The sequence below is a fragment of the Pipistrellus kuhlii genome, unplaced genomic scaffold, assembly GCF_014108245.1.
Source record: "Pipistrellus kuhlii isolate mPipKuh1 unplaced genomic scaffold, mPipKuh1.p scaffold_m20_p_73, whole genome shotgun sequence".
NCBI classification, from domain to species: Eukaryota; Metazoa; Chordata; class Mammalia; order Chiroptera; family Vespertilionidae; genus Pipistrellus; species Pipistrellus kuhlii.
In genome coordinates, this window is record NW_023425577.1 from 434,067 (window position 1) to 460,008 (window position 25,942).

At 56.0% G+C, this 25,942-nt stretch overlaps 1 protein-coding gene across 1 annotated transcript; it reads right to left on the reverse strand.

Moving 5' to 3' along the window:
- Positions 1–23,807: 23,807 nt before the first annotated feature.
- Positions 23,808–25,688, reverse strand: IER2 (immediate early response 2). Its single transcript, XM_036422835.2, has one exon. It carries the CDS (start codon positions 25,545–25,547, stop codon positions 24,669–24,671), a length of 879 nt encoding a protein of 292 aa, XP_036278728.1. The 5' UTR covers positions 25,548–25,688; the 3' UTR covers positions 23,808–24,668.
- Positions 25,689–25,942: the final 254 nt, after the last annotated feature.

Genomic DNA, 25,942 nt, shown 5'->3' on the forward strand with positions numbered 1-25,942 from the left:
TTTTTTTAAAAACGAGAGAGAGGGTTTTAACTTCCTACCCAGACAACTTGACCAGTCATAACCCCCACAGGCTTCCAGACCAGCTGTCTGCGAAGGCCAGTGCTGATCCCTGTCAGAGGTCCCCCTGGAGGTGAGGGGTGGGATGGAAGGATGCATGCAATTCTCTCTAGAGCCACGAAGCTACAGCCATCTGTTGGCCAGAGAATGAGGCGCACTGTTGGAGCCCCCCACACCACCCTGGGACCAGGAGGCCAAGCTTGTAGCTGAGTGCCAGGAGTCTGGACCCCAGGCCTCCACAGCCCACACCTTCAGCTGGAGAGAGTGTAAGTTGCCCAGTAGACACAGGTGGAGGGAGGAGGAATCTGAATGAAGAGGCAGAGGAGGACTCGCCTGGCCTCACAACTCAGTGCCTGGCCGGAGCCACATGGCCTGGGGACCTGAAGGAGGGACAGGGAGACAGGCTCTGGGGGCCAGGGATGCTGCTCGAATGCCCCGGGCAGCTCCCTCTCACAAATATCTGAGATCCAGGCTCCGTTTCAGACAGGTCCTTAAGGCTTGAAGGAACTGCTGCCCTCTCCCTGCAGCCGACCGCCTCCCATTGCTAGAGGAATGGAGTCTTAAAGTCCTGTCTGTGAAATGGGACCCTCTGCTGTGTCTGAGAGGCAACATTTTCCATCTACCCTCTTCGGTGCAGTGACTGAGGCCGTGAATTAAACCAACAAATGGCAGATTAACGGGAGAGAATGCACAAGGTTTTTAGTAATACAGAAAAGAAGTGGAATTCAAAGCAGCATTTTGACTCGGGGACTTCTATATCATTTGAAACAAAGGAAAGAGGATTTGGGCTTCAAGGGACTATAAACTGTGGGAAAATGAGGAAATGGAGGAACTAGAGGAATGGAAAGGGGATTGTAGTAGGTTTGTTGATGCAGACTCAGCTCAGTGCTGGCTCCCCATTTCCAGTGATACCAGCCCCTCTAACTAGTACAGCCGGCAGAGATCCCACAAAGGAAAATTCATGTCACCTTCTCGGAGGGAAAAGTATTCGCTGCTTGTAGGCAGAAAGGGAGAGGGCAGAGAACTCCCTGCATCTGTTGAGTCTCAATTGCCTTCAACTCAAAATGATCCTACGCAGAAGCGGTATATTTGGGGGAGCAACCCCTGGCTCCCATCAGCTGCCAAAGGGATTGGGGGTCATGGTTGGGTGAGACAGATCTTGGGAGAGACGGATCTGTGCTGGGTCACCCAATGGCGCTCCCCAACTACCTAAAACGCAGGCAGCACTGAGGTGAAGTCCTGATTTTAGAGAAACAACCAGAAGGGGGCGTGTGAGGACAGGACACTCAGCAGGAAAGCCTCACCAGCACAGCAAAGCGAGTTATCTTACCAGAGCTTAGACAAAACATTGAAGTTTAATAAAAACAAAACTTTTACAAAATTAATGAAATATCCCTAGCCGGTGCCCTGCAGACTGAAGGGTCGCGGGTTCAATTCTGGTCAAAGGCATGTACCTTGGTTGCAGGCTCCATCCCTGGCTCCAGTGGGGGTGCCACCAAATGGATGTGTTGCTCTCACATAGATGTTTCTCTCCCCCTCTCTTCCATTCTCTCTAAAAAAATCAACGGGAACGTGGATGGCAAGAAGTCTGAAACGAAGGTGTCAGCAGGGTTTCCAAGCCACACTGAAGGCTCTGAGAGAGAATACACCCCCACCACCGCCTTCCCTGTCTGGTGGTACTGCGTTCCTTGGCTTGTGGCTGCCTCACTTCAGCCTCGGCCTCTGTCTTCCCTCGGCCTGGTTTCCGGTGTCTCTGTGTGTCCTTTTCTGTCTTTTATGAAGACACATTCACTGAATCTAGGACCCTCTCAATCTATTGTAGTATGAGCTCATTTCCATCCTTGCCTTCATCCCATCTGCAAGGACCCCATTTCCAAATAAGGTCCCTGTAATTGAATAACATACTTGGTCTTTGTCCCAGTTCCGGGCACAGAGCTCCTAAAACCCTCGGTATTTCCTGAGTCATAGGAGTACCTTTCGCTATTCATAAGGAACCCCTTCAGGGTACAGCTGTGTTTATGCTAGTGAGGTAACTTAGGGTGGGGGTCCCCAGGTTGCTTTAGGATGGGGTCTGGTCTCCAGGAAGAGGGTTGGGGGTGGGAAGTTTCTGGCCACCTCCACCTTCTGGGAACAATAGGGGGGACAGAGACTGGGTGACAGAAACAAAGATGTAAGGAGAGCTTCCAAGTGGGACATCCCAGCTTCACGGGGACAGGAGCTCCGGCTCTCGGGACCCTTTCCTCTGGCAGTTCAATTTGAATTCTTTATAACAAACCAGTAACATCGAAAGTGCCTTCCTGCCCGGCCGGTGTGGCTCAGAGTTTGAGTGTTTGAGCATTGACCTATAAACCAGGAGGTGATGGTTCGATTCCTGGTCAGGGCACATCCTCAAGTTATGGGCTGGATTGGGGGGAGGGGGGGAGGGGGTGCAGGAGACAGCCGAACAATGATTCTCATCATTGATGTTTCTATCTCCCGCTCCCTTCCTCTCTGAAGTCAATAAAAAAATATTTTTAAATAAAAAGAATGGGCTGAAACGGTTTGGCTCAGTGGATAGAGCGTCATCCTGCGGACTAAAAGGTAGTCAAGGGCATGGACCTTGGCTTCTGGCACATCCCCAGTAGGGGGTGGGCAAGAGGGAGCTGATCGATGTTTCTCTCTCATCGATGTTTCTAACTCTCTGAAGAACAATAGGGAACAATAGGAAGAACAATAGGAAGAGGGATCTCTCTCTTCCTCTCTGTAAAAAATCAATTAAAAAAAATATATATATTAAATATATTTGATTGATTTTGTATAGAGAGGGAGAGAGATAGAGAGTTAGAAACATCAACAAGAGAGAGTGATCGATCAGCTGCCTCTTGCACACCCCATACTGGGGATATGCCCTCAACCAAGGTACATGCCCTTGACCGGAATCGAACCCGGGACCTTTCAGTTCCCAAGCCGATGCTCTATCCATTGAGCCAAACCGGTTTCGGCAATAAAATATATTTTTTATAATTAATTAGGCCAATGAGTTTATTAGGCAATTGCTAGTACACAGAGGAAAAAAGGACTGGTCCTGGGGCATAGAGTCCAACCCACCGGCGGCAGCATGGCTAGGAAGGAGTTCTGCAAGCATTTTTATACATCAAGTTGGGGGAAGGAAATGTAAGCTGCTCTGAAAGGACTTACAAATGGGAGAAGCCTGAGCCAGGCAGCTCTGGGGTAGGCCAGCAGAGGCCGCAAAGCTCATGTGTAAACAAGAACTTGGGGCTCCTGGGGTTCCAGTGCACCTGGCTCTTCTCTCACCCTCTTTTTTTTCTTTTTCCTCTCTATTTTTATTTTATTTTTTAAATATATTTTATTTATTTTTTTACAGAGAGGAAGTGAGAGGGCTAGAGAGTTAGAAACATCAATGAGAGAGCAAGAGCTATTCAGCTGCCTCCTGCACACTCCCCAATGGGGTTGTGCCCTCAACCAAAGCACATGCCCTTGACTGGAATCGAACCTGGGACCCTTCAGTCCGCAGGCTGATGCTCCATCCACTGAGCCAAACCAGTCAAGGCTGGCTATTCTCTTTTTAGACAACCTCAGAAATAGCCATCTGGAAATTTTTGGTTTGTTTTATTAATATGTGCTTTTTTATTGATTTATTTGTGTGTTTTTTTGGGGTGGGTTTGCGATGAAGCAAGAGGGAGAGAGAGGGAAACATTGATGTGAGAGAGAAACATAAACACACACACACACACACACACACACACATGCACACACCTGACTAGGGATGGATCCAGACCACAACCCAGGCATTTACCCTGACCAGGAATTGAACCAGCGACCCCCCAGTGCGCAGGACAATGCCCAACCAACTGATCCACACTGGCCCTGGCTGGCAGCTCATTTATTAATTCCAACATACACTAACGGAGCGTGAGCAGTTTGCTGGCCGGCTTTGCTGCCATTGTTAACGGATTAACCACTTTGTCTCTTCTCCCCGCCCTCTGGCCTGCTGTAAGGTAATTCAGGTCACCTCAGAATCTCCCTGTCAGAGTCCCCTTGTCCTCGGTGCCTTGTGAGGACACATGAAGAAGACACCATCTGTGAACAGGAAGAGAGCCCCCACCAGACACGGAATTGCTGGACCTTGATCTTGGGCTCCCAGCCTCCAGAGCAGCCAGAAATAGGTGTCTGTTGTGTGTGAGCTTCACGCAGAAGTATCCTCCTAGAGCAGCCCAGCACTGAGACAGCTGGGCCCCTGCAGGAGGCCAGATGGGGAAGCTGCAGAGGGGGAGCAAACGGGGCTGCCGGCCGGGGCAGAGTCCGCACCGGGGGGTGGACATGGAACCACTGTCGCTCTGAGACAGGCCGTACGCCAGGACGAGTGGCGTCGGGAAGCAGAGACAGATGGCTGAGCAAGCTGGCCGAGCGAGAGCAGGATGCCTTTGCGCGAGGCTTATGTACAACAGCCGGACACAGAAGGCTGCCTCCCTGGAGGTAGCCTCGGGGCCTCAGGTGTATTTCCAGCTCCAGGCCCAGAAAAGCAGCAAACCCAGGTGAGCCACGCCAGGACTGGCTGCAGTGGTTACAGACCCTGGCACTGACCGATCAGTACAGACCAGGCCCCTGAAAACGCACGGCTGGAAGGATGACGAAGACTCTGCCGAAGTCCTCCAAGGAGACCTCCCCCAATTCCCACCTGCAGGAGAGGGAAAAGGCCCTTCCACAAAGGCTGTGCTCTCTCTCAGGGTCACCCCTGCCACTCCCTCCCCCTTCTTTCCTTCCATCTTCATCCCCCACAGGCATGCATCTCCTCCACCCTCAGAGACCCCACAAGACCTGCACCCAGGAGAGCAGTGGACAGCAGCAGCTTGCCCCAGGCTGACCCCCGAAGCTGTCTCCAAGGCCCCTTTTTCTCTGACTTCCCAGAGAGCCCAACCTGGGCTCTCCTGCTGCTGCTTCTATGCTATGCCCTTCCTTGTTTCATTGACCCCAGCCTTCTTTATTTTTAATCCTCATCCAAGGACGTGTGGGGTTTTGTGTGTTTTTAATTTGATTTTATAGGGAAATGAAGGGAGAGAGAGAGAGAGAGAGAGAGAGAGAGAGAGAGAGAGAGAGAGAGAGAGAGAGAGAGAGAGAGAGAGAGAGAGAGAGAGAGAGAGAGAGAAGAGAGAGAGAGAGAGAGAGAGAGAGAGAGAGAGGGAAGAGAGAGAGTGACATCGGTTGCTTCCCCTACACGTCCTGACTGGGATCAAACCCACAACCTTTTGGTGTACAGGACAATGCTCCAACCCACTGAGCCACCCGACCAGGGCACTGTCCTCAGCTTTAATAAATGTGCCCTCTTAGTCACCTGGACCAGTTGAGATCTCTCCTACATGAAGTCAAGAACCTACACACTACCAGCTGGCCCTAGGCAGATCCACACAGGGCCAGGTCCCCTGTCCTGTAGCCACCCACCCTTGCCCTGGATCTCCAGGACAGCCCCCTCCGATAAGGGTGACACCCACACTCCATTGAGCCTCCTGTCCTTGCCCAGAACAGCACACTGTGCCCCTCTATGGCCTCCCTGTCACAGCCACCACCTCAGGCCCTGCCAGCTATGGCGCTTCAGCCGGGTCCCAGCTCCCCACACTGTTCTGCCCAGGCCCAGCTCTCCCCCAGCACCTCCTCCCTCACCCACCTGCTCCAGCTCTTACCTGTGAGAGAGGCCTGGCCATCTGGGATCCACTGGAAAGGATCTGAAAGGAGAGCACACCGCCCCTGAGGGCGGCAGTTCCATCCAGAGCGGGCTGGGAGGGCACCGTTAGGTCTCCAAAATACATGATGGCTTTTATAACTTGTGTTTTTATTTTCAAATGTTTTTATTGACGTCAGAAAGAAATGGAGAGGTGTAGAGAGATAGAAACACCGATGATGAGAGAGAATCGTTGACTGGCTGCCTCTTGCACACCCCTACACTGGGGATGGAGCCCGCACACAGCCCAGGCATGCGCCCTGACCGGGAATGGAACCGTGATTTCCTGGTTCACAGGTCGATGCTCAGTCACTGAATCACACTGGCCAGGCGGCTTTTGGAAACAGTTTTTAAAGCTGTACAGACAGGTTCTGGCTGGGTAGCTAAGTTGGTTATAGCATCGTCCCAACATTAGTATGCCAAGGTTTCGGGTTTGATCCCTCCACACCAATCAGGACACATACAGGAGTTAGCTAATGCCCTGGCTGGTTTGGCTCAGTGGAAAGAGCGTCGGCCTGTGGACTGAAGGATCCCAGGTTCGATTCTGGTCAAGGGCATGTACCTTGGTTGCGGGGCATATCCCTGATAGGGGGTGTGCAGGAGGCAGCTGGTTGATGTTTCTCTCTCATCGATGTTTCTAGCTCTCTGTCCCTCTCCCTTCCTCTCTGTAAAAAATCAATAAAATATATATTTTTTAAAAAGAGTCAACTAATGAAGGCTTAAATAAGTGGGACAACAATTCCTCTCCCTCTCAAAATCAGTAAATAAAAACAATAAAGTGGTTCCTGAGCCCCAGATCGTCCTGGCCTATCAAAGATCACATTACAATAATCGATCAATTGGACAACTAACTTTGACTCGCATCCCTCCCCCAAAACCAAGGCCCGGGCCTCGTTCAAGGTTATGTCCCCAGCTCTTGGCCCCAAGGAGTACTCAGAGGGACAGCTGGTTGAGCTGAGGTTGCACACGCAGGACAGGCAAGGAGCACCAGATAGGCAGCGCCACCTAGAGGTCAGACGGTGAATGGCCAAAGGCATGATCACTGTAACTAACGGGTCAGCGACCAACCAGCGCAGCAGCGCTTCGAGGAGAGGAGAGGAGGCAGTGGGGGGGGGGCTTGAGGGCACCCTTACCCGCTGCTCCAGGGACAGAGCAGGGTCAGCCTGAACAATGCGGATGTAATTGTCCTGCCTATCGAAATAACTTTTTATCGACGACTCCAAAGTAAGTGACCCAGCCCTAATTGGTTTGGCTCAGTGGATAGAGTGCAGGCCTGCGGACTGTAGGATCCCAGGTTCGATTCAAGGGCATGTACCTTGGTTGAAGGCACATCCCCCGTAGGGGGTGTGCAGGAGGCAGCTGATTGATATTTCTCTCTCATTGATGTTTCTAGCTCTATCCCTCCCACTTCCTCTCTGTAAAATATATCTTTTAAAAATAAAGTAGATGACCCAGGAGGACCCTGTGAGCCTCTACATTTCTGCCTCAGCCTTTCCTCAGGGATTGCCCAGAGCGGAGAGAAGGCCAGCAGAGGCGTTCTGGGAGACGAAGAGAGGAGGGGCTGGCAGGAGAAGCAGGTGGGGGAGATGTATTCTCTTATTTGAAAGATTTTTTATTGATTTATTTACATTATCTATTTATTTGAGAGAGAGAAACATCGATGGGCTGCCTTCTGCAGGCCCCCTACCTGGGATCATGGGAATCAAACCCCCAACTTTTCTGTGCATGGGACAACACCCAACCAACTGAGCCACACTGGCCAGGGCGAGGGAGACGCTCAGATCACAAGACTAAGGGCCAGAAGGTTTCCATCTGCCCAGGCCTTGCCCCAGGCCTGCAGGTAAAGGACCTTGAATCAGCAGCCGATTCGTTTCCCTTTAGTCAGCCCTGCTGCCTCCAGGCGGGTGAGGGCATGCCCCTCGGGTCTTTGAACTTCAGGCGGTGAAAAGTTCAAGGTGGCTCTAGGTATTGCACAAATCTCCATGCTCCACCCCACCCTCTCTGGTCAGGGAGAGTGCGGTCACGTTGCCCCATGCCCTGAGAAGTGAATCAGAAGTCCCTGGTGGGCAGGGATGGCTAACGGGAGCGCCTCTCCCCACCGGAGCCCTCACACTGTCCTGCTCTGGGTCAACTGGTCCTGGGGGTTTCCACCTGCTGGGCAGAGAAGTCTGTGGTGACCAGATTCCCCCTGGAGACACAGTGGTCTAGTCCAGTGGTCGGCAAACTGCGGCTCTCGAGCCACATGCTGCACAAGCTGTGGTTTGCCGCTCTGTTGACGAATGGGTTTTCCAACCACTGACCTAGACTCTTGATTCCAATAATTACAGGCTGTTGTTGTTCCTTGTGATTAAGCCCCTATCCATTGGTTGGCAAACTCAGTCAAACTCTCCAGCTGCAGTTTGTCAACCACTGGTCTAGGCTTCCATTCCCATCCTGGTCAAGGAGTGCAAGAGGCAACCAATTGATGTTTCTCTCTCTCTCTCTCTCTCTCTCTCTCTCTCTCTCTCTCTCTCTTTCTCTCTCTCTCTCTCTTTCTCTTTCTCCCTTCCTCCCTCCCTCCCTTTCTTCCTTCCTTCCTTCTGCCCTCTCTAAAAAAATAATGGAAAAAATATGCTCAGATGAGGAAGGAAGGAAGGAAGGAAGGAAGGGAGGGAGGAAGGAAGGAAGGAAGAAGCCATTATGTGGAATGAAAGAAGCCAGACCAGAAGGTCACTATTGTATGATCCCATTGATGCGAAAAGTCCAGAACAAGCAAACCTGTAGAGACCAGAGTAGATTGGTGGTTGCCACCAGAGGCTGAGACGGGGGTGGGGAGTGACAGGAGTGGGTTTATCTTGGGGCGATGAAAATATTTTGAAACTAGGAGGGTGGTGGTTGCACAACATTGTGAATGTTCTCCACGCTGTGGAATTATACAATTTAAGCAGTGGATTCTGTGTGCATTTCATCTATGTTACAAAAACACACAAAAACAAATTCTACCTGTTCCTTTTTACTTCCTTTATGGTGGTGCCCAGAATATTTAAACATGACTCCACTCACTTTATTTTTATTTGTTTACTTTTTGTGTTGTTAATCTTCACCTGAGGATATTTTTCCATTGATTTTTAGGGAGAGTGGAAGAGAGAGAGAGAAAAATCAACGTGAGAGAATCATCAAGCTGTTGCCTCCTGCATGTGCCCTGACCAGGGCCTAGGCCAGGGAGGAGCCTGCAACCAAAGTACATGCTCTTGACCAGAATCGAACCTGGGACCCTTTAGTCCACAGGCCAATGCTCTATCCACCGAGCCAAACCGGCCAGGGCTCGGCAACGACTCACTTTCAATGACTGTTAAATGTGACTGGACTAGACCAGTGGTCGGCAAACTGGCTCGAGAGCCACATGTGGCTCACCAGCCGCGGTTTGCCATTCTGTGGACTAATGACTTTGCCAACCACTGATCTATCCACTGAGCCAAAGCGGCGAGGGCCAGCATAATGTGTCATGGTTCATCCACATGGTCACATGTGGCAGGACTTCATTCCTTCTCTCAGGTGAATGACATTCCAGTGAGTGGAAGGACCGCGTTTTGCCTATTCATTCACCTGTTGATGGGCAGCTGGGCTGTCCCGCCTCTCGGTGACTGCGAATAGCGCTGCTGTGTGTGCGCCTGTCCGTGTTCTTGTCTGCACCCCTGTTCTCAATACTTTTGGAGTCTAGACCGGGAGGTAGGATTGCCAGGCTCTATGATAACTCAATGCTTAGCTTTTTGAGGAAGGGGATAAAATTACATTGAATAATACGTTTTTAAAAATATATATATTTTATTGATTTTTTATAGAAAGGAAGGGAGAGTTAGAAACATCGATGAGAGAGAAACATCAATCAGCTGCCTCCTGCACACCCCCTACTGGGGATGTGCTCGCAACCAAGGTACATGCTCTTGACCGGAATTGAACCCCGGATCCTTCAGTCTGCAGGCTGACGCTCTATTCACTGAGCCAAACCGGTTTCAGTGAATATTTGTTTAACACAACATAGCCAACACATAATCATGTCAGCATGTAACCAATGCGAACATCATTGCAATCTTTTATGTTCTTCTTTCCTTACTGAAGTCTTTGAAACCCAGCGTGTGTTTTTCACTCGGAGGACCTCTCAGTTTGGACCAGCTGCGCTTTGAGCGCTTGTGGCTCGGGGTGACTGACCATCCTGGGCAGTGAGGGCAGCCTCGCACCTCCCTCTCTCCAGTTCTGTGGCACCTGGGCATCATCCCCACCACTGTCCCCTCATCTGGGGGCCTCGGTGCTGCCATGACATTGGCATAGCAGGGTCCTCCACCCTGACTGTGCCACCTACAGACACATACATCCTGTTACGGACTGAATGTCTGTGTCACACACACACACACACACACACACACACACCCCGCATCAGATCTTAACACCCAACCCCCATGTCATGGTATTCGGAGATAAGGCCTTTGGGAGGTGATTAGGTCATGAGCGTGGAGCCCTCGTGAATGGGATTAGTGCCCTGATAAAAGAGACCCCGCCTGCCGGCGTGCTTGGTGGTGGAGCATTGACCTATGAACCAGGAGTTCACAGTTCGACTCCTGGTCTCCTGGTCAGGGTGAATGCTTGGGCTGTGGGCTCAGATCCTTTGTGGGGTGTGCAGGAGGCAGCCAATCAGATTCCCTCTCATCGTGCTGTTTGTATCTCTCTGTCCCTCTCCCTTCCTCTCTGAAATGAATTTTTTTTTTTTTAAAGAGACCCAGCCTTGGCCTGTGTTTCTCAGTAGTCAGAGCATCTGCTGAGCACCAAAGGGTTATGCGTTCAATTTCCAGTCAAGGGCATGTACCTGGGTTGCAGGTTCGATCCCCAGCCCCTGTCGGGGGAGGGGGGGCATGTGCAGGAGGCAGCCAATCAATGTGTCTCTCTCATATTGATGTTTCTCTCTCCCTCCCTCCCTCCTTCCCACTCTCTCTAAAAAAAATCAATGTAGGAAAGATCCCCATGTGAGAATTAACAGGGAAAACAAAGAGAGAGAGAGGGAGGCCCAGGGAGCTCCCTCCTCCTCCCACCATGTGCAGACACAGAAAGGAGGTCTCACCCGACCCCAAACCTGCCAGCCCCCTAACCCTCCAGGCTGTGAGGAATGGGTGTCCGTTGTTTATCAGCCGCCCGGTGTGTGCTATTCTGCAATAGCAGCCCGAACGGACGGACCTTGGTCTCCACCAGGGACCTCAGGCTTCTAGTCAGCCGACGTGAAGTCAGAGAGGGAGAGCGTGTGCACACAGACCCCAGGGGCGATCTGGTCCTGGGTGTGTGCACACGGCGCCGGCCACAGCAGCTCCTGCTAGTAGGAAAGCGAGAGAGCATGACCTGACCTTTGCCTCCAGAGGTGGCTGCTGCAGAGGCCATCACGCATGCCCAGGAGCCACCACTGTGGGCACCCAGGGCCAGTGGTCCCCTCTAGCCCGGTTCAGACCCTGGATCGGGCTGTGGGAGGGCGGCCCAGCCCACGGGGACCCCGATGGAGCTTCCACAGGGTTGCTTTTTTGGGAAAATGTTTCCAGCTCCTTGGAGCAGACGGAGGGAGGGAGGCAGGCAGGCAGGCAAGCAGGCGAGGGGGCCATACCAGGCATCCCTCTGATTCATTCATCCACGTGAGGACCCCAGTGTGCAGGCGGAGACAGCGCCTTTAAATAGAGCTCGGCGCGATCGATGCTGCCGGGCTGCTGGCTGGGAGCCAGCGCCGCCCCTGACCCGGCCAGCCTCCCTCCGGATGGGGTTCACACCGCCCCCTCCCTCCCTCCTGCCCGCCCCCCTGCATTCCCCTTCCGTTGCAGCCTCGTCGCCTGTCGCCGGCCCCGCCAGGCCTGCCTGGCTCAGATGTTTCAGCTTTCTGTAAACGTGAGATATAAAAAGAACTGAGAGCAGGCGCTGGGGTGGGCAAGGGCCAGTGGCTGCTGAGAGAAGCCGCCCCCACACTGCCCAGCCCTGCACACACTCCCCCTGCACGCAGACACTGTGACAGGCCGGCATTTGCAATCAGACAGAAGGAGGCCAGCCAGCTGGGGGCCAGCCAAGTCTGACTTTGCAAAGCCTCTCTCTCTCTCCTTGGCCGGAGGCGGGCCCTGGAAATTGCAGATGGCGTGGGGTGCCCTCGGCTGAGGCGAGGCAAGCCTGCCCTAGGCAGGTACCCCCTCGTGGGGGGCCCGGGCTCCAGCTGCTGGCTGCCCTTCCCCGGGCTCTGCGTGCTCCCGCGGGAAGGTGACGGAGGCAGTAACACCATGCACCTGTCCTTCGGCCGTCCCTCACCTGATTCCACTTCCACGCCCCCTGCTCCTCCATCAGCCGAGCTGCAGCTCCCCCTCAGCCAGCCCCGCTGCCCGCTCAGGCACCCACCTCCTGCCTCTGTCCACCCACCCTCCCGCACTCATTCCCTCTCCAGCACCAGCACTCCCTGCTCTTCCTTCGCGTGTGCACAGAGCAGCTGTGCCAGGCCCCGGTCCAGGCCGGGTGCCCAGCACCGGCACGGTTCCTATCCTCACGGCTCCGTCAGGTGGAGGAGACAGAGCACGTCAACAACAGCATCGACAAACCCAAAAGGAAACACACGCAAAGGACAGGGGACAACTGGGACATGTTCCGTGTGGGAGCAGCTCAGAGCACCTGAGAGGCCGGCCTCGGAGGTGTCTTCCAGGCCTGAGGAGGAGGGGCAGGTAGGAGAAGGGGGAAGGGTCCAGTTTGCCTCTCCCTTTTCTGCAGGCCTCATGTCCGCCTGACCCAGGCTGAGTGGTGTAGGGCTGCGTGAATGAATGAATGAACGAATGAATGAATGCCCCCAAATAGGACAGCAGCACGCCAGCTCTGCAGCCAGCCAGGCCGGAAAGCAAACCCTGGCACCTTGGCTTCTCCCCACTTGGCCTCTCTGGTTGTAAAAACATAAATGCATCTGGCACTGCACAGGGCATGCCTTCCTTCTAGAGCTTTCCCTGGTTCTTCCCACTCTTGTCTCCAGCCCCCTGGGCCCCCGGGAAACAGGGTCGCTCTGTCTTTAAGAGGGAGAAGGTAGGAGCCTCCCTAAATGGGCTTAGGGCCTCCCTCCTGGGCCGCCCGGCCAGGGCCGGACTGCTCCCCTGAACCACACACACACTCTCCTCTTGGCCTAAATATACTGCAGCCTCAGAGTCATTGCAGGGCCTGGACTTCCTGCCCCAGTGGGTGCCAAGAAAAACAAAGCCACTGGAGGGAGAGGGCCAGCGACAGGAGGACGAAGGAGAACCCCGTGGCAGGTCTGGGATGTGCCTCGAGGGTCCTGGTCCTGAAGGGGATGCTGGGAAGGCTGAGGCTGGAGCAGGGGAGGGGTCTCCCCCACACCACACCCTGTTTCTCTCCTCCGCTCAGCAGCTCTGAGTCACCATTCCGGCAGCTGCTGGCCCAGAGCCAGGGCTGGGTGGGACCTGAGGGCAGGAGGTGGGTGGGGAGACCTACTTTAGCCTCTGGTTTCTCCTCCCAGCCCACAGGGGCCGTGGGCCTCAGAGCCCACACCCTGACCCACGCCCGCCCGGTTAATCCCGGAATCCCCACGCCTTCTGGCTCCCAGGCCTCCTGACGCTGCCCCCGCCCACCCCTGGGAACCAGGAAGGAGGAAAAGGACTGCCTGTCTCCACCCACGAGGCCTCTCAGATGCTACCGCCCAGTGAGCGCATCGGGAGGCTGAGGAGCCACCCCCCCTCTCCGGGCAGGACTCGAGGCAAATTTGGGAAAACACACAAACATACACAATATTATTTAGCAGCTAAACAGTGTGTCGAGACAGGAGAGTCAAGGCAAGTGATGAGTCTGACATCACACACACAGCCCGCCCAGCAGCCACATCTGGAAACATTTAGGGTTGCCATGACAGTAGAAGGAGGCCCTACTGATACTGTTACCAGCGAGACAAGGAAACTTTGGTCCTTGTCTTATTTTATTTTATTATTTTTTTAAGACTTTTAAAAAATATATATATTTTATTGATTTTTTACAGAGAGGAAGAGAGAGAGATAGAGAGAAACATCAATGAGAGGGACATCCCTAATGGAGATGTGCCCGCAACCAAAGTACATCCCTTGACCGGAATCGAACCCGGGACCTTTCAGTACATAGGCCAACACTCTATCCACTGAGCCAAAACGGTTTTGGCCTTGTCTTCTCTTTTAAAAATTATTTTTGTTGATTTCAGAGATCATGGGAAAGGGAGAGAGAGAAACATCAATGACGAGAGAGAATCACTCATTGGCTGCCTCTCGCATGCTCCCCACTGGAGGCCGAGCCGGCAACCCAAACATGTGCCCTTGACCAGAATCCAACCCAGGATCCTTTAGTCCACAGGCTGAAGCTCTATCCACTGTAAAACCAGCCAGGGCAGTCCTTGTCTTCTTGAGGGAAAAATTTCACTTACGAGACAAAGTGTAGAAAAGCAAGCAAGAATTTACTGACCTCAGCAAAAGTGTACCTGGCTGGGCTGCTTTTTTTTTTTTTTTTTTTTTTTTATTCCTCTCACTGGGAAGTCAGCGAGAAGAGTGCCTTGGAGACAGGTTCAGGGGGTTAGGCAGGATAAGCTGCTGCCACCCATTGCTCCGCTGGGTGCAAGTCTCATAAGGTCCCTTAGAGGCTAGGGGATACTTGCTTGTGGGGGGAGGAGAGGAGCAGGGGGAAGGGAATGGCACAGGCTTGCTCCCTGGAGGGAGAACATACTGAGACCTTCATTTTCAGGGTTTTCAGAGGCTGGGTGTTTAAGGGAGTTCTTAGGAGTGGAGCAATAGAAGATTCATCAGGTTTTTAAAAAATGTATTTTATTGGTTTTTACAGAGAGAAAGGGAGGGAGATAGAAACATCAATGAGAGAGAGTCATCTATCAGCTGCCTCTTGCACACCCCCTACTGGGAATGTGCCCACAACCAAGGTACATGCCCTTGACCAGGATTGAACCTTGGATCCTTAAGTCTGCAGGCCAACGCTCCATCCACTGAGCCAAACTGGTTAGGGCTGAATATTTATGCTGGTAAGCCAAAAGGAGCTTTATTTTCTTAGTTTGTCTGTCCTTCGGTGTTGTCGACAAATGGCACTTAATTAGATTTCTGTTAACTGTCTCCCTAAGATGATTTAAGCTATGTACCCTCTTGTTGGCGAGGTGAAGTTGCAAACCATTTACTCTCTCTTTTTAATTTTAATACTTTTATTGATTTCAGAGAGGAAGGAAGAGGGAGAGAGAGGAAAAAAAACATCAATGATGAGAGAGAATCCTTGATTGGCTGCCTCCTGTACATCCCACACTGGGGATGGAGCCTGCAACATGGGCATGTGCCCTTGGCTGGAATTGAACCGGGACCATTTGGACCATAAGGCCAAGGCTCTATCCACTGAGCCAAACCGGTTTCGGCCACCTGGGTGATATTTGTCCAAGCTGATCCTGTGATGATGCAAGCCACTGGCATTACCACGCCCGCCCCCGCGCCCCCCCCCCCCCCCAGTTTCCTGTGCTCGCGGATGCACAGAGGCCATGGCTCACAGGCGGAGACGCAAGAGCCACATAAATCTCTGTTGAAGGGATTCTGTGAGTTCACACGGTGAAATGCTTAAACCAGTAAGCAATGGCTGTCAGGATGGTTGTCATCCTTCCGCTCTGAGACTCCAAGACTCACTTACCAGGTGAACTCGGACGAGGTCTGGGGCTGCCTGTGTTGGGGTGAGGGGTAGTCTCGGCGAGTGCCAGGGACACAGGGGGGCTGAGTGAATGCTTGCTGGCTCCAAGGTGTCTGCGCCTGGAAGAAGCATTGGGGGGCACAAGACCTCTGGGTACCAGATGGCATGGCAACGGACTGGATGGACTAACATTGCAGCAGGCGTTAGGGGAGGAGGGTCGGGAAGATTCAGGCTGACCCTGAGTGGGAAGTGGTGGGGACCAGCCAGCAGGGAGAAGGCAGGAGTACCGTGTTTCCCCAAAAATAAGACATCCTCCAAAAATAAGACCTAGCACAACTTTGGGAGAAAAAAATTAATATAAGACACTGACTTATTTTCGGGGAAACAGGGTACTAGTAGAAGGTCTTTTCCCCGTTTTTGAGAATATCAGGCTAACTGCAAGGAGGGGAGGTCACCAGGCACCAAGAGCAGGGGCCAGCCGAAACCAGTTTGGCTCAGTGGACAGAGTGTCGATCTGTGGACTGAAGGGTCCCAGGTTCAATTCCGGTCAAGGGCATGTACCTTGGTTGTGGGCACATCCCCAGTGGGGGGGTGTGCAGGAGGCAGCTGGTCGATGTTTCTCTCTCATGGATGTTTCTAGCTCTCTATTCCGCTCTCCCTTCCTCTCTGTAAAAAAAAAAAAAAAATCAATTAAAAAAAAAAAAAAAAAAGCAGGGCCAGATACACTAGGGTGCTGATCCGAGCATGTGGGAGGCTGTGTGTGCCCCTGGCTCCAGCTTTCAGGAACAGGCTGGCCTTCCTCTCAGTGGGACCGCTGGGAGGGTAGAGGGTCATGAGAAAGAGGGACAAGCCTGAGGCGGAAGGAAGGAGACCGGGGAGCTGGGGACACAGGTGCTGCCCACTGCAGTCCCCAAGGCCCTCCCTCCCACACTTCCTCCTCCGTGGCCTCATCCCCAGGCGGGAGAGGAAAGCTTTGGTGGTCCAAGGGCCTGCCCCCTCGCCAAGCCTCCATGTCGGACCAGCTTCACACCCACCCCTAGTGGAAGGCAAGGCTTTATCCCAAACATGGGGACCCTTTGAGCATTCCAGCCTGTTTCTAACACTGGCATCTGTGGGGAGTCGGAGGGTAGCTGGGGAATCCCAGGAACTCAGTGCTGCAGACTGGAGCCTAGGGGGAGCGGGTCCCAGGAGCCCCACCCCACCCTCAGTGAATGCCGTAGCCGCCAGGGACGCAGCAGTGAGTAATTGCAGGCTTGTTTTGGCCTTCCTCCGGGCAAGAAGCCAAAATGAGGTTAATTCCGGAAGGGTGGGTCAAAACAGAGGAGAGAAGGCAGGGAGGGGGCCGCAGGTGGAGGCCGGTTGGCCACAGGCTGGCCTGCAGGCCAGTCCCAGGCCTCTCCCGGCCTCAAAAAGGATCCTGATTGGGAGGGTGGTGTCCAGTCGGCCCTCCCTGACTGCCCTGGAGTCTAAAGGGCAAAGCCCTGAGCTACTTCCTGTTCCAGACACCAGCCAGGGGCCAGGCAGCAGCCTTCCCAGCCTAGCAATTTGATTTTGCTCAGTAAATAATGATCTGTCTCTGTATGTCTCTCTCTCTCTCTCTCACACACACACACCAGCACACGCATGCACACACACACCAGCACACGCATGCACACACACTCACACACAAACCACCTCTGTCCTTTTCAATCCCCTGGGGGCTGTGCACAAATTAGCTCCTAGGGGTGTTTTCATCTTTGAAAGGAGAGAAAAGATGTCAGAGTGTCAGAGTCACCTAGCAAGTGGGCCAACCTGGTGGGTGCTCAGCTGTGGATTCAAGGAGAGAGATGAGAGACAGAGAGACAGAGACAGAGACAGAGACAGAGACAGAGAGAGAGAGAGAGAGAGAGAGACCGGGGCGCGCTCTCCTTATTTGTGAACTGGAGGGTTGCTGGGTTTATAGAGGCAAAGGTCCCTACCCACCCCTCTCTCCCACCCAAATCAGGAGAGAAAGAAGCACCAATGGATTTGGTTTTATTAGATGCACCAAGTCCTTCATCAGTAAAAAAATAAAGGGGGGGGGCACTAGTGAAAGTGCCTGCTTTACTCCTGACCCAGCTTGCCGGAGGTTGACTAAGTGATTACCGGCCGCACACAGCACCCCGCCGGCAGCATCAGGACAAGTCTCTTCTCAGAACAGGGCGTGCCATCTGCTCCATAGCGAACCGGAAGCCCCCGGGGCCGGATGCTGCCTCCCCTGGGCCCTCCAACGTCCCCAGAACCTTCTGGGGGTGCTTCTCGGGCTGGCTGGGCCGACAGGAGCGACTCTGCAGGAAGCCTCTGTTAACACTGCGAATCCCCTAACTTGTCTTCCCGGGGCTCCAAGGGGGAGCCGAGGTTCCCAAGAATCCACCTCCGCTCCCTCCAGCCCCTCAGGACCCTCAGGCTCCTGCCAGGCCCTGGGAGGACTTCCCAAACTATAGGAAACAAGCCCAGACCAGTGAGGTAACTGGGGGCGGTTGTGGGGGCGTGACCCCTCGGCAACAGGGCAGGCAGGCAGCTAGGACGGTGTTAGCAGACAGCGGTGCCTTGCCTGTACCTGGGACACTTGGGGCCCGCAGCCCAGCCCCCAGAAACCCTGGGGTTTCTCCCAGCTCAGAGGTGCGGGCTTCCGGGTGAGCCACGCCCGGCCCCCCATCTGCACACTCCTCAGCCTCGGAGGGGGAAGGCTCTGGCCCTGGGAGGCCAACGGGGGGCCGGAAGGTCTGCATCCACATGACCGTTTCCCAATCCCTTCTGCAAACAACACCTGGCAGGGACAAGGCGCAGTGTATGGGCTTGCTTTGTCCATCCCCTCACTCCCCTCCCCCCACAGGCCCGGCCCCAGAGGTGCCCCCGCAGCTGCCCCTCCAGGAAGGGGTTAACAGGAAGCGCCCGGCGCCCGGCGGCCACAGAAGCCCATTGTTCTCCGGCAGCGCCTCCCGCCTCCGCCAGGAAGACCCTGCGGGGAGCCCCTTCCCGAGGCCGGCGGGCGGCGCGCGGTGTCTCCGGGCTGCGGGCCAGCGCGGCGGGAGGGCCGGAGGGCCGGGAGGGAGGGCGGGTCTGGGAGAGGAAACGCCCCGCCGGAGGGCCTAGGGCACAGCTGTCACCCGTCTCAGGGGCTTTCCGCGGAGGGGGCCGGCCGCCGCCCCCGGAGGAGGAGCCCTCCCCCACAGGCCCATCTGGAAGCCGGAGGGCTTTGATCCTGAGCCTCCGGCACAGACGAAGAAAGCTCCCGTCTCCTTCCACCCGACGCCCCCCTTTTTATCCTCCAGCGGCGTCTCCGGGCCAGAAAGTTCCCCCCTCCGCTCCTCCTCCCTCCGACTGAAGATCTCCCCGCCTCGTCCGGCCCGTCCGCCTCTGGCCGAGGCTGTGTGCTGCCCTCGCTGCGGGCCGGGGCTGTGTGCTGGGGGGGGGGGGCGGCCTGTGTTTAGGGGCACAGGAAGGAGGGGAGCTGTTAGCGATTCCCTGGGAGCCCCCGGGGGCGGGCAGGGCGCAGCCGAGCAGCTGGCAGCCAGATGTGGTGGAGAGGCTGCGGGGGGAATGAATTGGTGCCAGTCGGGTGGTAGGCAGGGGAGGCAGGAACCGAGGGGGCCCAGGAGCTGAGGGGCGGGAGGGAGGGAGGGAGGGAGGGAGGGGGACACAGTGAGCGCGGAGATGATTTCTTCACTGACAGTTAACCGTGTGCTGGTGTGGGGCGGTTTAGTCTGGGGAGGATGGGCCCGGAGGCCGAGGCAGCGAGGTTTCTGCGGGGAGGGGCTCAGCTCAGGCCGGGAGCTGGGGCCGGGGACGCCTCAGCTTTCCTGCACACAGATTTGGGGAGACCTAAACTCTTTGTAATACAGAGTGGGTGGAACAACCCCTGAGGCCGGACCTCAGCAAACAGAAAGTGCCCTCCTAAGAGCAGCCCTGGACACAGGAGGGGGCGGTCTGGGCTCCCCTGGAAACAGGGGTGGGGTGGGGGGTCGGGTTCAGCATCCTCCGTGGCTAGGGCAAGTAGCATGAGTCTCAGACTCCAGGAACCCCCATTTTCCTTCTTTTTTTTCCGCCTAAAGTTTATCCTGATTGTAAGCGCCGGGGCTCCCTGCGTAGCCCCCGAGTTCCGCCCTCATATTGGTAACGGTAGGGGCGCTGCCAACGTCTGAGGGTCTGGGCAGGATCCGGAAGGGACTGGTTGGGGGTGAGGAGCGTGGCCCGGCCCACCCACTGCACTGGGGATTCTTGCAAATTGCTCCGCGAGGTGCACAGAGTGGGGTGGGGTGGGGGGCCGCGGGGGGCGTGGAGCGAGGCGGGTGAATCTGCATCCTCGCCCCCTGTAATTGACACCTAGGTCCTCCCTCCCCCATCTGGGCCGTGACTCACTCACCCCGAGCTCCCAGCCTGAGACTTAAGTTTCCTGGTGGAGATCAAGTTCCCGCCCCGCGGGGCTGACAGCTCGGCCCGCCGGCCTTCCCCTCCCGCGGGCACCTCGCCCGGGCTCCCGGAACCGGGCAGACCGGTCCGGGTGCTGTTTCTGGGATGGTCCGACCCGGGTCCCGGCCCTTTCCCCAGGCTGAACTGGGACGCCGCTTCTCCCCTCTCCCCTCCCCCTCCGGCAAGGCGAAGGGGGAGGTGAATCTCAGGGTGGGGACACAACCAGAGCTGTCTCCTATTTGCTCTCCTTCAGGGCCTTCGTCTCTGGCCCTCAGTTTTCAGATCTATAAAAAATGGATGGCCCTTGCTGGTTTTGCTCAGTGGATAGAGCGTTGGCCTCCAGACTGAAGGGTTCCAGGTTCGATTCCGGTCAAGCACATATGCCCAGGTTTTGGGCTCGGTCCCCAGTAGGGGGTGTGCAGGAGGTAGCCAATCAATGATTCTCTCATCATTGATGTTTTTATTTCTTTCCCTCTCCTTGCCTCTCTGAAATCAATAAAAATAATATATTTAAAAAAATGGACATTAGAAGGACCAGGACCAACCTCAAAGGAAAGTTTCAAAGGCCTCATTCAGTCACAAAAACTAAGTAGTAAGCATCTGCTAGCTTTGTCTCTACCCTCTTGGAGTCCACAAGCTAAGAGAGGAGACAAACCCAGAAACAAATGTAAAACTAATTGTGACAAATACAACAAAAAAGTAACTCTTGATCTAAGTGTCAAGTATAGGGATCTTGGATGAAAATAGGGGGCACACAGCAATCATTTCCCTAGGTGACAAGGAAGGAAAAAGCACTCCAGGAGAGAGCATGTGCCAAGGCCCGGTGGCTGGGAAGACTGGGAGTACGAGGAACTAAAAGCAGGTCATGTAGCTGGAGGCTGATGCAAGATCAGGCCAGCGATGCCCTGGGCCCAGGTCCAGCGGGACAGTCAGAGGGCTGCTGTCCCTCTTCCAGAAGCAGAATTCTCCTCACTCTGGGACACCGGACAAAGTGATTCATTGTTATTTAAATGACAGAATACACCTCTCGGCTTCTCCTTTTCAGTGTTCAGTCGCAGCTAGTTCTCTGACTGAAGGATAGTCTTCCTCCTTTGGCAACAATGTGTCTTTAGCTTCGCTAATCTTCCTTTGTAACTAAGAAAGCTGTCTGGCACCTCGCACTGGCTACTGTTTCAGCAGGATCTTATGACAGTCTTTCCTTTTCATTGTAACTTTTATGAACTGCTGGTTACCTTCTAAGTATAGTGAGCGATTAACTCACCATTAGGTTTAAAAATTAGATAATACTCCTACAGTTGTTACACAGATCTGATAAAAATCCCATCAACTGTCTGAAGTTTGGGAAACTCTACCATCGGAAGCCGTAGATTAAATGAGATAATAAATAGTAAGCACTTAGCATCTGCTTACCCCAAACAACACATTGACTCATTTTGGCCTGGGCTAGGCATTTATTCATGAAACATTTGAGTGGGGTGCAGATGCTAAATAAAACATATCTTCTCAAATGGCGAGCAGTGCTCCTAGGAAGGCTGAGCAGAGTGGGGTGCTGTTTGAGTCAGGTGGCCAAAGAAGGCCTCACTAAGGAGGAGGTGACATTTCAGCAAAAACCCGAGGAAGCCGAAACCCCTCAGTGGTAGAGCGTCGGTCTGCGGAGTGAAAGGTCCCAGGTTCAATTCCGGTCAAGGGCATGTACATTGGTTGCGGGCACATCCCCGGTTGGGAGTGTGCAGGAGGCGCTGGTCGATGTTTCTCTCTCATTGACGTTTCTAGCTCTCTCTCTCCCTTCCTCTCTGTAAAAAAATTAATAAAATATATATTAAAAAAATCCTGAGGAAAATGAAGATGGACGTGGGGGTATCTGGGACGTGGGGGTATCTGGGAGAAAGGCATTGCAGGCAGGAGGAACAGCAAGTGCAAAGGGCCTGGGGCCAGACCATGCTTGGCCTGTTCTGCAAGCAGGAAGGAGGCTAGTGTGTTGGAAGCAGGGGAAAGCCGGGAGAGTGACAAGATCCAGTTTGTGTTTTATAACATCAGTGCAGTTGCTGTGTACAATAGATTGTGGGGGTCAAGGGCAAGGAGGAAGCCAGGAAGATGGGAAAGGCTTGGAGGAGTCCTGAATTGGGAGACTGGTAGGAAGCAGCAAGAATTTTCTTTGGCTCCTGTTCTATTTGGAATAGGACCTCTCCCCTCACCCCCCACCCCCAAGGAGACTGGGATGGGTAGCTAGATTTAGTAGTACACATAGAGGTGGCATTAGAGCCCTAAAACTGGGCGGGTAGGTCTGTCAGGCTCTGGCCTTTTACCTTCGGGATGGAGGTTGTTTCAAATCTGTGCCCACTTCAGACAGCACTGTGGTGAACACCCTTCTGGAAACTCCTTGGGGAACCAGAGGGTCTCAGGGCATGGGGCATTTGTCCGTGTCGCAGCCGTTGTCCAACTACTCCCCAGAGGGCCTGTCCCCATGACCCAGTGCCAGGTCATGGACTGGCAGCTCCAGGCCCCATGGATGTCGGTTATTGTGACAAGTTCTCCACGTTGCTCATTCTGACGGGTGACACGTGTGTGTGTGTGTGTGTGTGTGTGTGTGTGTGTGTGTGTGGTGCCGGCCTGTCTCCCACCGCGTCCCCTCCAGCCCCTCCCAAGGGCCGGCTCGGAAATGCCCGGGGCCCGGGGCGGGAGTCGCCCCACCGCTTCCCGCGGAAGGAAGGGCCGGTGGTTCCTGCCACAGGATGCACCGTGGGCCCCCTCCCGCCGCCGGGGACTTCCTGGGGCCCGGCCAGTTCTCAGGGGAGCAGCGCCTCCGCGGACACATTGAGCTGCCGAAGGAGGTGCGCGGCTCCAGGCCCCCCCACATCCCATTGGGGAGGGAGTTCTAGGTGGTGCAGCCGCCCACCTTCCCCCCGGAAGGAGTGGGGGGCCGTGGAGGATAGCTAGGCGGGGGGGAGGGTGGTGGGAGGCAGGGTGGGGCGTGGGTAAGAGGCTGGTGTGGTGAGGGCTCCTCCATGCATCCTCCCCCTCCCACCCCGGGGTCAGATCCGGGGACCCAGCCTGGCGGAGGTGGGGCGGGTGCTTTCCCGCTCTCTCCCCACACCTGCAGCTCCTTTGTCCTCTCAGCGGCCCCTCTCGGGCCCGTACGGGGTTGAATTAGGAGGACTTTCTCCCCTGGGGTGGAGCCAAGCCAAACAACAAAGGCTCCCTCCCGGGAGCACTGCTAAGCTTGCGGCCTCCTCCTGGGAAGCGGCTTCCAGGCTAACTCCGCAGGCGAGGTAACTGAGGCTGGGCTTACTCCCTGTCTGCGCCAAACCCACAGCCAGAGCTGGGAACGCGGCATCCAGAAGGATCCCAGGTTTATCTGCTCAGCTTCCTCCCCACCCCCACCCCCACCCCCACAGGTCCCCCGCCAGAACGGAATCTGTTGGTCAAGTGCAGCCGGTTGGGGGGTGGGGGTGGACCTGAGTGGCTCCCCAGCTGCGCGTGGGGCAGGTCCCCAGCAGCATCCTCCTCAGTCAACGCAGGGACTGTGAATTCAAGCCTTCGCTCTCCCAGATTTGCAGGGGAAACTTATTTTTTAATTTAACTCACCGATGTTACAGGGAGGAGAGACGGAGAAACACGGCCCCTTGGGACACCCATCCTTTGGTTGCCTCTTGGCCGAGTCCTGACTGGGATGGACCCCAACACTTAGGCGTACAGGGATGACGCGCTAACCCAGCCGAGCCAGGGCTGGAGGGGAACTTCTAAGGAGTGAGGGCGCCAGGGTGCCCAGAGCGGAAGTGGCCTGGCGGAGGCGAGGGGGCCCGGCCCCGCCCGCTCACGTGGGAGCCGGTCGGGCCGGTTTCTGCGGCCTCAGCGAGCCGCCCCCGGCTCCTGGCCCTTCACCCCGCCCCTCCCCCACCGGGGAAGCAAACCAGACAGTCGACTTTTTAGTTAAATGGTCTTTTATTTTCGTATCTGGTCTCTAGCAAAAAGGCCAGACAGACAGAGTTAAACAGAACCCACCAGAGTAAACAGGCCCTCCGACGCACTGGCTAGCATCGCCCCCTCCCCAAACAGGCCCGGTCTCACAGAGCCAGGGGCACCCCCTCCCCCTCCTCTGAGATCCAGACCAAGGTCTCTGGGCTGATTGTCTGTGCCGGGGGGAGGGTCACGCCGGAGGCGGTGCGCCTATCCCCACCTCGAACGCACCAAACGAGGGAAAAAAAATGTAACCTGAAATGAGATCCGTTCCCCGGGACCTGAAGGCACCGGGGTGCGGGGAGAAGCGCGGGGGGCTGTGCCCCAGGCGGCCTCCCTTCCAGGCCCCACGCCCACGCGAGGCAGCAGGAAGCGCCCCACGCCCGCCCGTGACGCAACGATGACCGCTTGCATAAGCATGTCGCCCGGGGGGAGAGGGCGCCGGGCACGCCGCGCTGGGAACCAGGACACCGGCTCTCGGAAAAGCCTCGAAGGGCAGCACAGCCCCCGGTGAGAAACAAAGTCCGACCCTGAGGAACGTCAGGAAGCAGACCCCCCTCGCCCAGTCCCGGAGGGAGGCGGGGAGGCCGCGTCCCTGTCGGTTCAGACAGCACCTGCGGGCGCGGCCGGGCTCGGAGGAGGGCGCCCCAGCCCCGGCTCAGGTTCCCGGGCGCCGCCACTGCTCCCGGGGGCGGCAGCTCCCGGGCCGCGGCTCCTCTCCACCGTCTGTCTCCGCGGGCCTTCCCTCCCGCGGGGCGGCCTGGCTTCGGGCTGTGTGTACTCGGGCCGACGGCTCGGCCCGCGCTCTGGACTCCGGCAGCGGCCCGGGCGCTCAGAACGCCACCACGGCCCGCACCAGCACGTTGAGCATGCTGTCCGCCGCGCGGCAGGCCGGCTTCTCGCAGGCCGGCGGCGGCGGCGCGGTCGGGGGCGCGGAGGGGCTGCAGTTCAGGAGGCCGGAGAAGCGCCGCTGGAGCACCCGCGCCAGGTTGGGGAAGGCACCTTCCGCCTGCGCCGGAGGGGCCCGCAGGCGATCGGGGACCTCCGAAGGCTCCCCCCCCTTTTCCTCCGCGTCCTCCCTCTCTAGGCGGGCTTTCTTGCTCGGGACCAGTCCGGCATCCCCGCCGTCGCTGAGGCTGCTGCTCCGCCGTTTGCGGCTGACTTTGGCGGGTCTCGGGGCGCAGCGGGCGGGGGTCTCCTCGGCCGCCGGCGCCTCCTGAGTGTCCATGGGCTCCGGGCAGGGCTGCTCACCGTCGGTGGACGCTGCTTCCGCTGCGGCTGGTGCTTCCCGCGGTGGGTGCAGGCGAGGGTCAGGGGAGCGGGCGGCTGGCGAGGGCACCTCGGGCTGCTCGTGGGCTTCCACCTTGGCCGAGAGGTAGAGCTCCCGGGCGCTCCGCATGACCAGGGACAGCTGCAGGCTCCGGTGCAGCCGCAGCCCTCCGCGCTGCATGCGCGAGTGGTACATTTTCCACACCGACAGGGTCATGATACGTTGCGCCTCCTTTTGCACCTCCATGGCGACTCGACGGTGGCGACTGACTTCCCTACTGGGCAGATGCACTTCGGACTGCGCGCTGGCTCTCGCGTCTCCTACCCGCGCGGACGGACGCCGTAACACCCCCAGGACGCTCTGCCCCGGCGCCCGCCACCGGGGCCCTTTTGTACCCGGAGTTACGTCACCGCGATGCCCCGCCCAATCAGAGCGCCGCATCGGGCTTTCCACCGCGCTGGGGCCAGAGACTTCAGCCTTAAAGCGACAGGGCGGGATTTACCGGGCAGACAAAAGGGACACCAGCCCGGACGAGGGGAGGCGTTCCCCAGCGCCCTCTGGGCACTCGGGGTGGTCTCCTTTCTCAGCCCTCCCGACCTCCATGCGGAGGGAGCAGGAAGCACCGCAGGCCCAGGGAGCGTGAGGCTCGGGGCCCACCCACGTGCTGGAGGTCGCTGGCCCCAGCAGGTCGTGGGCGGCTAGTTTTCCATCGCACAGGGGAATACCCGGGTTTGAGCCGGTACATCACCCGTGGGCACAGTTCCAGGCGTCTCATTAGTGTTTCTTGAACCAATAACAATGCCAACACTTATTAATCCGTTACTAAGTGCCAGACG